Source organism: Scardinius erythrophthalmus (genome assembly GCF_964197995.2).
Source record: "Scardinius erythrophthalmus genome assembly, chromosome: 19".
Lineage (NCBI taxonomy): Eukaryota > Metazoa > Chordata > Actinopteri > Cypriniformes > Leuciscidae > Scardinius > Scardinius erythrophthalmus.
This window is the reverse complement of record NC_138239.1, coordinates 14,127,554-14,139,138: the sequence shown is the minus strand read 5'-3', so window position 1 is coordinate 14,139,138 and position 11,585 is coordinate 14,127,554. Positions and strand designations below refer to the sequence as shown.

The 11,585-nt window shown below is 36.9% G+C and overlaps 2 protein-coding genes across 6 annotated transcripts; one reads left to right on the top strand and one right to left on the bottom strand.

Annotated features, from left to right (window-relative positions):
- Positions 1-541: 541 nt before the first annotated feature.
- Positions 542-3,740, bottom strand: LOC308680079 (uncharacterized protein). Of its 2 annotated transcripts, none has more exons than XM_081347996.1 (4): positions 2,459-3,740; positions 2,184-2,390; positions 1,412-1,628; positions 542-1,296 (listed from the first exon to the last, which is right to left on the bottom strand). In XM_081347996.1, the coding sequence occupies exons 1-4, from the start codon at positions 3,114-3,116 to the stop codon at positions 1,092-1,094; spliced, it is 1,287 nt and encodes a 428-aa protein (XP_081204122.1). In that variant the 5' UTR covers positions 3,117-3,740; the 3' UTR covers positions 542-1,091. The 2 variants fall into 2 exon arrangements, with proteins under 2 accessions (XP_081204122.1, XP_081204123.1); XM_081347997.1 differs by having other exon boundaries at positions 760-1,296; positions 1,417-1,628; positions 2,459-3,220.
- Positions 2,908-11,059, top strand: mis18bp1 (MIS18 binding protein 1). Of its 4 annotated transcripts, XM_081347993.1 has the most exons (19): positions 3,697-3,808; positions 4,190-4,219; positions 4,299-4,853; positions 4,947-5,042; positions 5,204-5,293; positions 5,667-5,944; positions 6,057-6,130; positions 6,317-6,438; positions 6,517-6,607; positions 6,705-6,817; positions 7,113-7,279; positions 7,401-7,476; positions 7,561-8,593; positions 8,728-8,897; positions 9,025-9,164; positions 9,324-9,466; positions 9,632-9,710; positions 9,809-9,860; positions 10,525-11,059. In XM_081347993.1, the coding sequence occupies exons 1-19, from the start codon at positions 3,796-3,798 to the stop codon at positions 10,632-10,634; spliced, it is 3,432 nt and encodes a 1,143-aa protein (XP_081204119.1). In that variant the 5' UTR covers positions 3,697-3,795; the 3' UTR covers positions 10,635-11,059. The 4 variants fall into 4 exon arrangements, with proteins under 4 accessions (XP_081204121.1, XP_081204119.1, XP_081204120.1 ...); XM_081347995.1 differs by lacking the exon at positions 3,697-3,808 and adding an exon at positions 2,908-2,941 and having other exon boundaries at positions 4,190-4,853; XM_081347994.1 differs by having other exon boundaries at positions 3,783-3,808; positions 4,190-4,853.
- Positions 11,060-11,585: the final 526 nt, after the last annotated feature.

Sequence of the window (11,585 nt, the reverse complement as noted above, 5' to 3'; positions counted from 1 at the left end):
GTTCCCAGACCACGTCTCAATGAGAAAGAGGTCTGACGTTAGCCAGGTTAGATTTTTGGCCTAACCATTCAGAAGTTAGGTTAAGTAAAAAAAGTAAATTACCACTTGGTGGCACTGCGCCGAAACTGTGCAGGTAGCCTCAGTTCAGTGATTTATCTTGAGCCACAGAATCAGAGGGAAAAAATATTTTGTTTCTATCCCTTACGTTCAAAAGTTATTAGCATAAACGTGAGTGCAACTTTCGACAGTCGGTGGCGCTAGAGGGATTGAGTTAGAGACTCCAAATTCGCTATGGTGACAGTTCAGACTGTCTTCTATCTGTGTACCAAATTTCATAACTTTCCTGCAAGCGGTTCTATGGGCAGCCATAGACTTCCAGAGCGGAAGAAGAAACGGAAAAAGAATAATAATAATAGGAATGCCAACAATTACAATAGGTGCCTGGCTCCTAATAAATAAAAGCTTTCATTTTAAATGTATTTGAGGCAGTCTGTATAATAGCCTACATAAATGTATAAATAATTTAATATTAAACTTATTTGTACTTCCAAAGTGAAAATATTTGGTATATCTACTTGTAAAAAAGAAAAAAAGAACTTATTTGTTATATACTTTGTGTTTTAACTGGAAAGATGAAGAGGGGGAAAAAAAAGAAAAAGAAAAAAATAAGTATATTTTCTTTTTTTAAATACTCAAATGTGAATGGATTGCCACCTAGTGGAAGGGTTTGAATGTTAAGGATTGAAAACAAGACTTCTTACTGTAGTCTTTATTTCCTTTCATTACTTTATTTGAGACTATTTACAAAGAGACTATGAGAGATTATACCATTTTCTAAATATATTCCACTTTGTAAAGAATCAAGTGAATGCTGATGGCATACAAATGTCATTGACAATGTAACAAATGTAAAAAAGGTCAACTAATCCACTATTTACAATTTGTGTCCATTTTCCATCTTCCACATACATGTTCCTCTATATTACAAAAACAACTGTGTGAAAGGCACGAGTATCTGTATATGTCTGAAATCATCAAATGCATCAAATACATCAAATACACAAGTTGCACATAAGAAACAATGAAGTGCATCAATTAAAACCACAAGAACAAGTGGTTTGGTCCTTTGAAATGGAATGAAGCACATGGATTTTATTGTTCGTTTGGTCATGAAGTTTTTGTTTCAGATCTTGGACAGTAGGACTGGGACCTTGGGGTGCATCCAAAATCACTAACTGCTGAAGATGAGGCAGATGCTGAAGCTGAAGAAACACTGATGCTGGAACATTTTGGTGTCTGAAAGAGAGAAGTTATTTACAATGAAAGTTAACCGAGGTCAGATATGAACAAAAAGCAGCATGTTTACTTATTCTGACATTATATAGTTGATTATTATACTAAGAACTCTCACCTCACTTTTAGGATCTCCAGCTTTGGAAACATCTGAGGAATTTCTTTGATTATATTACAGATGTCGTGACAACACAAGTCCAAGTGGAGGTGAAGGAGATCTGGCACCTGCTCTGCCATGATCCTGACTACCTTCAAATCTGCCTTCACTCCCATGAGAGACAAATGCCGCACAGTCCTGGGTATTGATTTAGCATAGAGTCCGAGCGGGTATCCTACTAAAAAAATACAAAAGAAAGAGCAAAAATGTAGAGGGATTTATTGTATAATCAAACTGCAAAATCAAGATCAAGTGCTGAATCGTTACTCTTATGTTCTTCCCTAACATACTTGTTTAATGATCCACATTTTCTTAAACACGAACTAGAGCTGTCAATAGATTCAAATCAATATAAAATAATAATAAAAATGTAATAATTATTAGTAGTAAAATATATTGTAACAAATTATAGCCTAACAATTGTAACTACATTTATTACTACTACTACTACTACTAATAATAGCAATAATAATTATTAATGCTAATCATTATTGTTATATTTTTGTTCATGAATGGGGTGCCAATGAAAATGAAAACTTGTCTGTATTAACTTTGTAGTTTTCTGTCAAGTAAGCAATATGCTGCAAGTTTCTGCTTGCATTTTAATCGTTACATTATTTTACAAGGATCTTTGTCTCATTTGTAACTTCCGGTTGAAGCCCATTTTCTATCGAATCTGCGAGGTAAAAATGAAAGATATATAAGCCGTGTTTATGCATTATTTCATACTTACAAGAAATTTTGAGTTCTGAGAGTACACGAAGCCCTTGCAACCATTTTGTGAGACGGCAAAGGGTTGGATCATCACACCATTGTTTATAATGCACCGTCAGTTTAGTAAGGGAGGACAGGGCGTCAAAGGCAACAGGGGAGAGGCAGGGGTCATAACAGTTCAGCAGCTCCAGACTGCTCAGCCCGAACTCTGAATCCGGACCAACTCCTGTGTGAAACACAAGTGTGAAAATACACTCTTTCCTTCATTTTGTTTTCTTTATTAAGCACACATACCAGGACGCCCACATGCTGTAGTTGGACAAAAATAATCATCAGGAAGAATCCCATACTTTGGTCCCAATCTCAAGGAAAGGTGTTTCAATTTGGGCAGACGCCTCAACATGCCATAAAGGACAGGTTTAAAGATAGGATTTTTATCTTCATGGTAGTGTAGGGAGGTAAGCTTGACAAGTTGCGAAGTAGCAGCACTAATCTCCGATACTGAAGCTTTCTGCAACTCACACAAGCAGAGATGAGTCAGTTGTCTCAAAGATAAAAGTGAGCTGGTCAGACTCCGACAGCAACATTGACGGATGACAAGCTTTTCGAGGTGTTTTAAAGCACCCAACTCTGCCAGAGCTTTGCCATCACTGCACTGAGCCAGAGTCACGGAACTGATCCACGGAAGCTCAGTCACAATATGTCGCAATCCTTTTGCATTTGCCTTTTGAACAACAATGGACTTGGTTTTTCTTTGGCGAAGAGTTTTCCAAAAATGTGAGTCGTAGAGTTCGAACTTTTTGAGGACAACAACGCTGTCTTTCCATAAGGTCCAATAGTCGACCAGTCTTTTAAAGCACGTGCAGCTTAAACGAACACTCAATTTGTCACGAACAGAGAGAAATCCAAAAACGTGGATCCAGATCTCATCCGTTAGTTGAAAAGCGGACATCGTCTCCTTTAACGTTATCCTCGCATGTATTTCCTAAAATGTTCATTCTTATACACGAATCATTTTGTTTTCACTCCGACACGTACACCAATCATTTTGTATTCACTCCGACACGTGGTTCATGATAATGCTTAGTTATTTTGAGTCGGATCTTTTTGATTAATCAATTGAACCGGTTCACAAAACCAGTCTGAACGATTCGTTCACGACTCCGGAAAGTGTCCGTATTTGCAAAATTGGTTAAAATAAATTCAAAAAGTGTATAATGTGACACCCTATGTCTGACATCTTAAGCCTTTTTGGCTTTACACTCACTGTTACATTTTGTTACATTATGGTCTTTTGAATAAAAAAAGCCACCCATTTTAATTGTAATACGGTTTAATTCTAATGCAATTTATGTAGGTTCAATGATTTTGTTTTATAAGCCGGATGGCTCAAACTTAACTGGTAAACATTACAATAAACGCCATAATTAATCCTAATCTGAAAACGTAATGAACAGCAAGTTCTGAGGTAAAATAATCACATAACTGTTTTTGACCGATTTTTTTTAAACTAACTTTTTGAAAGAACCGACTCGCTTAAATGAATCACTCACTTCCTAGCAGCATTAACGGAAGTGACGCAGTGCCTGCGCGACGCGAGACGTTAGCCGCGCTTATCCGGGAAAATTCAAATGAGTTTTTATGGTGAGTGTTTTTGTGGTTGTAACTTCTAAAGGGAGTCCATAATGTTATTCACTCAACTATATATTAAGTTAGATATTTATTTCGCTCGATATGTGATCGATCGTTGTGCATATTTTGTCGACTGATAAGTGTGCACGGTTTTTTGTTTTCGTTCTAGCTTTAGTATTCAACTTACAGCCAATGAAAATCGTTGGGTTTAGAGAAGTGTTTATAGTATAATTCCATTAAGATGTTTATTCATTTTTAATGTTATTTTATAACTGATGTTGCGTGTCATATTAAATATATGTTACTAATTCTTCATGGAAGTGTCCAATTTGATAGACACTGGATTTGGAATTTTTTGTTTGTTGCTAATTTAATTTTCTTTGCATCTTATAGGATTTTTGCTGAAAACATGGACCACAACGGGTATGTAAACAGTTAGACTATCTTTCCTCTTACTCAACAATGTATCATCAACTACAAGACTATTTCATACCTCCTGAAGTCCCTAAGCTTGGTGACATGATCACACCTGTCAAAACCATACCTAAAACTGCTCACAATTGGGCCGCTGGTTCAGGCAGAAAGAATTCAAACAGAGACGTGTTGGTTATGAACTCCACTGCACAGAGTGCTGAAGAAAACAGCCCAAATATCCCCTGCGAGCTCAGCAGTATCAATGCCACGGCAGAGGTTGTAACCCCTCAAGACAACGCTAACCTGATGCTGAAGAGGTGCACTGAGACGCCAGCAAAGATTTTTGCGAGAATGAAGGCAAAAGTTCAGAGACAAAATTCTGCTAGGCATGGGGCAGCCTCTGATCATGTAAGAAACCAGAAGGTCTGTGGTGATATGCCTTCGAACCCTGTCATCCAGTACTCACAAAAGAGTAACGCCAACCAGGAAACATATGTGTTAGCCCTCTCACCTCCACAGTCGCCAAGAGGAGATGCACAGGCTGGAGAAATGGACTTGCCACAGGAATGTCATTCAATCAATGTTCATAAAGTTCCTGGAAGAAAAAATGAAACTTTTAATACTGAGTCACGGTCATTTATTGGTTAGTTTTATCCTTTTTTCATGTTTTTTTTTTCAGATGTCGTACATATTGCTATAATTGAATTCTTTTAATTTTTTTCATTTGTGTGTCTAGAGCCATGTGTTTTACTGGAGAAGATGCCTCGGGAGATGTTCTCAGAGATGAAAGCAAGGCTTAAGCAAATGCCAGAGCATCTGAACAGAAACAGACGTATGATTTATATATATATATATATATATATATATATATATATATATATATTATTTATTTTTTTTATGCTTTTTGCAATTGCTGTTCTCTGACATTTCAGAACAGTTGTATTCACTGGGACTCAATTAATTTATAAAATCTGTTTTGTTTGTTTACTCAAGAGCCTTGTGTGCTGTTGGACAAGGTGGTTCCTGATGAGACATTAGCCCAGCTTCAGCAGAAACCCATCAATTATCTAAGTGGAAATAGAGGTATAATGTTTAATTTTATCCTGCATTACTCATAAAACTACAGTAGTTTAGAATGATGTATGTGTTTGGATATAAATCTCCTTTTTCATAAACATAAACTGATATAAAGCTTGACCAGTGACCAGTTGTGAGTGTGTTTATTAATCTTTATTTTTCGGTGTTATTTTTTTTGTGCGCTGGAACCATCTCCTTTCATCAAGACAAATTCCTTGTGTGTGTAAACCTACTTGATAATAGATCTGATTCAGATTTTTACCGAACACTGGGTTATAGACATAGACCTACTGTAATTTGATTAAGAATGCAAAAGTAACTCATGCAAAGAGCAATATGACACTGATCATAATAGATTTGCTCTGAAATTTGATTGCAGGTGGTTGTGTTGTATTTCGTGAGAAGAGCATTTGTGTAGAAAAAGACAGTGAGGAAGACCTCCAAAATGACATGTCCAGTAGTCCTGAATCTGGTCCTTTTGATCAGTCGGAGTGCACAGAAGTTGTCCCTGGACCACCTCAGCCCTCTCATAATCTTCTGGAAGATCCTCTCCTGCAGCTTTCTCCTCGCGTCTTGATCCCACGAAAGCAAGTGTCTGTGTTTCAGTCAAAACAACAAGCTAGACAAGCGGCCATAGCACTGGATGAAGGAACCAATGTAAGTCAAGGAAATTATCATTGTTTCTTAGTGGGTTTTAAGATTATTGAGTAAATGAAATGCAAAAAAATGTTTTACATTTTGTAATGGTGACATTGTACTTGTCTTTTAGGTGAGGGGGATTCATTTACGAGAATGGGTTTTGAAACTGCTCAACAAAGACCTTGTGGTTGATGGTATTCGCGTGTAAGATATTTGCTTTTTAATTGTTTTTTTTTTCCTTATTCGTTTTGTTTGATTGTGCTTTTGGTAAATCTTGATGACTTGACATATCGTCTGTGTGCTACATTATACATGAATGTAAATTTTATTATACTACAGCATTATACTTTTCTTTAATACACAAAAATGTGGTTTGTTTGATAAATACAGAGACACTATGATACCTTGGCACAGCAGTTTAATCATTGAAAGAGTATCGAGTAATGTGCTCAAGACCTCATCTGGCAGAACCTATGTTCTCATTGGGAAAATGGCCAAACATCCCAATTCATGTAAGAAAAATTATTTTTAAATGAGATTGCCTTACTTTGTGTTTACTTCATTTAACATTTTTGTTTTTACCACTACAGCATTTCCATCATGGTTTTTGAAGAAGTTTCTGTTTGGGTTTCCAAATATGTGGAAAGAGTACCTGGATCAGTTTTTGAGTGGTCATATGGGGTATGTTGCCTCAACTCTGTTATTACGTTATGTATCATCAAATAACAAAAAAGATACCATACATTTCATTAAACAATTTTACTTAATTTTGATTTAGATCACAGAAAGGTCAGAAGGATGACAGCAGTGCAAAATCTCCCAAAGCAAGAAATCAACAGGCTTCTAAAAACGTAACATCCAAACATTCCAAGATTCAAGGCCTTACAACCTGTGAGTATATCATATATATGAGCAACGAATGGCCTGTATAGTGATCTAATGTGAATGCGTATTGTTCTTTTGAGTGACTTCTTTTTGAAGAATCAGGTAAAATGGGTTAAAAAATCAATCTGAATCATTTGTTACTGAATCGATCAAAAATAATTGATTCATTTAATATCTAGCTGCATTTATATTTTATTAGCGTCCGGATCAAGAATGTTTGTAATCCCAGTTCAAATAATTTAGTTTAAACTCTGGCCATCCTCATAGGTTTGTAAAGGTCGCAATTTTTTGTGTTATTCAGCTCCCATCACGCCCACTGACAGCATTCAGCCGGGCAGTGCAAAAGTTTCTCGCAGTGGCCGACTCATCAAACAGCCATTGGAATACTGGAAAGGAGGGAGGATTGTTATGGACTCTGACATGAATGTCACTATCCATGAAGACTATTCTACCTCACTGCTGTCCACGGTACTCTTGTCATTTTATTTAGCGGTGTCATTTTGATCTCTAGTGACATTCACAGGGACTTTATATATTGTTATGGTGCAAGTGGGCCATTTCTTAAATATTATGTTATTTTTCTTTCCAGCCAAAGAAGCCAGTAACTCTGGCAACATCACAAATCACAGAGGAACAATCATTCAGGCCTGAAACTCGGGGAAGAGGTGTGTATTGATAACACGCTTGTATTTATAAAGTACATTTGCTTTTTTTATTGCAAATTCTCACATTTATTTGTTTTACAAAAGGGAAACGTAACACATCTAGCAGTGAAGATGACCTGTCAGTGCCAATGAGGAGGATCAAACAGCATTCCAAGCCCCAAAGGAATGCCCCATCTCAAAGCAATCAAATAGAGAGCACTTCACTGAATAAACCTACAAGAGCTCAGAAGGGACCCCCGGTTGTGGCCCCCAGCTCGAATTCGGGTCATGCGGCGAAACAAAAAGTTAGTCGACCTCAAAGAGCCTCTCTGAGAATACAACAGTTTGGAGGAGAGGAAGCCACTGTGGGTTCTGGAGAAGAAATAACAGAGAACAGTAAAGTTGATACAGTGAATTCTAATTTCTCACTTGGAGATGGTGGAATTTCATATGATGAACAGGAAACTGGCATTGAGAGTGATTCGAAGACAAACCACAACAGAAAGCCTTCCCAAAAACAAATTCAAGATGAACCGCACTCCATGCCACGCGATAACATTTCCTTGCGCCGAAGCTCTCGCCTAAGCTCCAGAGCCCAATACTCTACTGACTCAAACAGCTCATTTGCATCTCCAGACCCTCCAAAAAGACAAAGAGGAAAACGGTCCACAGACTGTAAACAGCTAACAAAACCTCATAAGATTGAGCCCTCTGTGCCGCAAGACTCTACCAGTTATAAGGAACAAAATGAACAAGGTTCACATAGACCAACGCTGAGAAATTCAGATGATGTTTTGCCAGGAGATTCTATTGATTTTCCCACAGATGATGATGAAGAGAGACGACAACACGACAAAAAGGCCACGTTATTGTTGAAGAGGACAAGACAAAGGAAAGGTAAATCTGAACTTAAAATTAATGGACACCTGGTTTCCTCAGAGGACATACATTCTGAGTACTCGGAGGATGAGGAAAGTGTTCAACGTGCCGTTTCAAATAACAGAAGATCAAAGAAATCTGAAACGGGAAAAGCAAACACTAAAAGCAAAAAGCCACAAACAGAAAAAGGCAATACGAATGAACAAGATGAGCTATTGGATGGAAAATGGACTGAAGAAGAACTACAAAAACTACACGAGTAAGCTTTTATCTTGAAAGCCAACCTAAAATTGTTTTTGATATTAAATGTTTTCTGGCCATGATTTAACGAATTCACATAGTTTTAATTGGATGCAATTTATAAATGATTTCACTGTGTATCTCTTTGGAAAGGGCTGTCAACTCATTACCCAAGCATAAGAGCGGATACTGGCCAAACGTTGCATATGTTGTTGGAACTCGTTCAGCTGAAGAGTGTCAGGAACAGTATAATGCCCATCAGAAGACCAACAAAAGACCCAGTAAAAAAGCATCAAAGAAACCAGCAGCAACTGAGGAACCAGGTAACCTATCCTTTACAGTATAGCTTGATGAGTTATGAGTATGACAGTTTTTACAGATTATGGATTTTTTTTTTTTTTTTGTAAATCCATACAATTTAAAATGCCTGAGCTTATGCTTTGCTCACAGGAAAGGAAGTAGTTGAAATAACTGCTAAAGCTGGAACTCTTAAAAGGAGACAGCAGATGAGGCATTTCTTGGACCACATGCCTAAAGATGACCATGATGATGTGTTTACCAGCTCACCAATGCACAATAAACAAATCAAGGTGCTTTTATGTTGGTTGATTTAGATCCACATACACTGAACTAGATTTAATAAAAATTGCACACAGAGACCTGATAAAGCCTAAATCAGATATCTTGTTAAAAAAATACAGATACTGTAAAATAAATAAATAATCTAACTTAACCTTTGTCTTCTGTAGTTGCCTGTATTTGCTGCAAATGGAGATGATGAGGATTTCAGCCAGCTCCAGAACCCTCAGACGCCAAGTTCTAGCAACTCTACTACTGCTAAAACCCCTCAGTGTCTGCATATTAGCCCAGGAATGCTGGGATCCATCAATAAGTACGTTTTTATCTCTACTGCTTTTTATGCTTTTGGAGTGTTTAGTGGGCGGATGCTGAGTGTACTCATCAGGCTTATTGCCTCATTTGAAAATGGAAATATTCAAATAGCAGATGTCTAATTTGCGTCTTTGCATAAATCAGTTAAATTCTTTGTTTATCTTAGGAATAACATGGACAAGTACATTTTTCATCTTCAGAAGAAACAAAAAGGACAGAAACGGGGCAAAAAGGCTGCACCAATGGTAACAATATTAAAATCATGCTTGTTTTTAACATTGTTTCCATAAGTGTTCCTTTTTTTCAATCAATGTGATGGTGATGCAATATATTTCTTGTGTAGGACAAGCTTACACCAATTCCAGCAAACAAGAAGACCCTAAAGAGATGTGTTGGTATGCACATTACATTTTTGGTTATGGTAACTCTATGGCTTTGTTCAGACTGCAAGCAGATCAGATTTGTTCTCAAATCAGATCTTTTCAGGCAGACTGTCTGCACTGTTAATTCCGAGTGATCAAATAAGATTTGTGTGTCCAAACATAACCAACCTATCTGCATGGATGGGTTGCTTTGGCAATGACGTAGTCTCACTCTCCAAATTGAAGCGCCATTTCGAGTCACTGTGCAGAACTTGTGTGACAGAGGAATTCTGCACCGCGACTCGACAGGGTGCACCTCCATTTTTTTTGTTTCTGTTTTGAAAGCCTTGTCACATGTAGGTATGCTTACGTTGTGGTGGTCTATCTATCTATCAATTAAATCTATCTATCTATCAATCAAATCTGTCTATCAATCAATCAAATCTGTCTATCAATCAATCAAATTTATGTATCATCTCATGCTGTAGTCACAGCTGAAATCTTTGGACAAACCGTTTAAACTACCATATGAATACTTCCGACATTTCTATTCCGTCACCGGTTTTGATGTTATCGTTGCGTGTCGGTTTAAGACTTGCACTCTGAACATGGTCGGATACAGAGCAGCGAGTTGAAAAATATACTATGTTGTTTATCCATGTTGTTGTTTTTTTCCATTCATCCCTCATGTTTTCAGCAGCTGAAGATGATGACTTTGTGGTGTGGAATATGCTCTCAGAAAAGGATAACCCATCCAGAGCTGATGACAGTGATGAGGAGGATGATTATTTTATGGAATACTGCTGAGTTTGTAAAAATCATCTTAAATCAGCTAGTTTCAATGCTGTTAATCACATTATTTTACAATGTTTTATCTTCTATTTGGCATCTGGATGTTTTTTAAGTGCATTTTGCTTTGGCAGATACCAAGGCTCATGTTTGCTAGCTCTTCATAGCTTACAATGCACATTTTTTAAAAAAGAAAAAGAGAAGTGCTTTGTTTTTGGCCAGTTCAGAGTTTATCAATGGATTGTATATTTTTAATTTGGAGTTCATCATCTGTGGATGTTATACAATCAAGTTCAAATTAAAGAAGTTAAACAATTCAGTATAAAAAATTACAAAATAAAAAAGTTCTAATTATTCCTCACTGAAAATGCAACATTTTAAATGATTTTATTTGATCGTATTGTATTGTAAATAAATCTAAACTAATAAAACGGTTACAATTTAATTTTTGTTCACAAGTTTTACATAAGTATTCTTTGGGGGAAAAGGGCAGAAATGCTGGGCTAGCAGTGAAGTCTCAGCTGTGTGTCTTGTATATTTTCTTTATCTTGTTCCTTCCTGTCTTTATAGGCTACATTTTTGGGCAAATCCTTTTATTGGTCTTTTGGTTTAGCCCCTGCCCTTTTTCAAAATTAATCAAGTGTCCTTCTCAAACAAATATATCAATGATAATATTGTGGGCAATAAAACAAAATGCATTTGATTATAATTAACATGACAATGTGTACAGAACTAAAGTAGCCTAAATTCACGTTTATTTTTACGTTTCTGTCAATCTGAGGTCGGTGTCGTTGCCACAACGCGTTGCGTCAAGTTGCATGTGTTTTCTTGCTTCGGACGAGGGTCTAAAACTCCGGAGTAGTGTGTGTGTACGGCAGACGTAACCTTAGCAAAAGTTAGGCGTTTTAAAATGAAAATGCTCTAGTGTAAACGTAGGTATTCCACAGCCGAATATAGTTATTTCAGTGA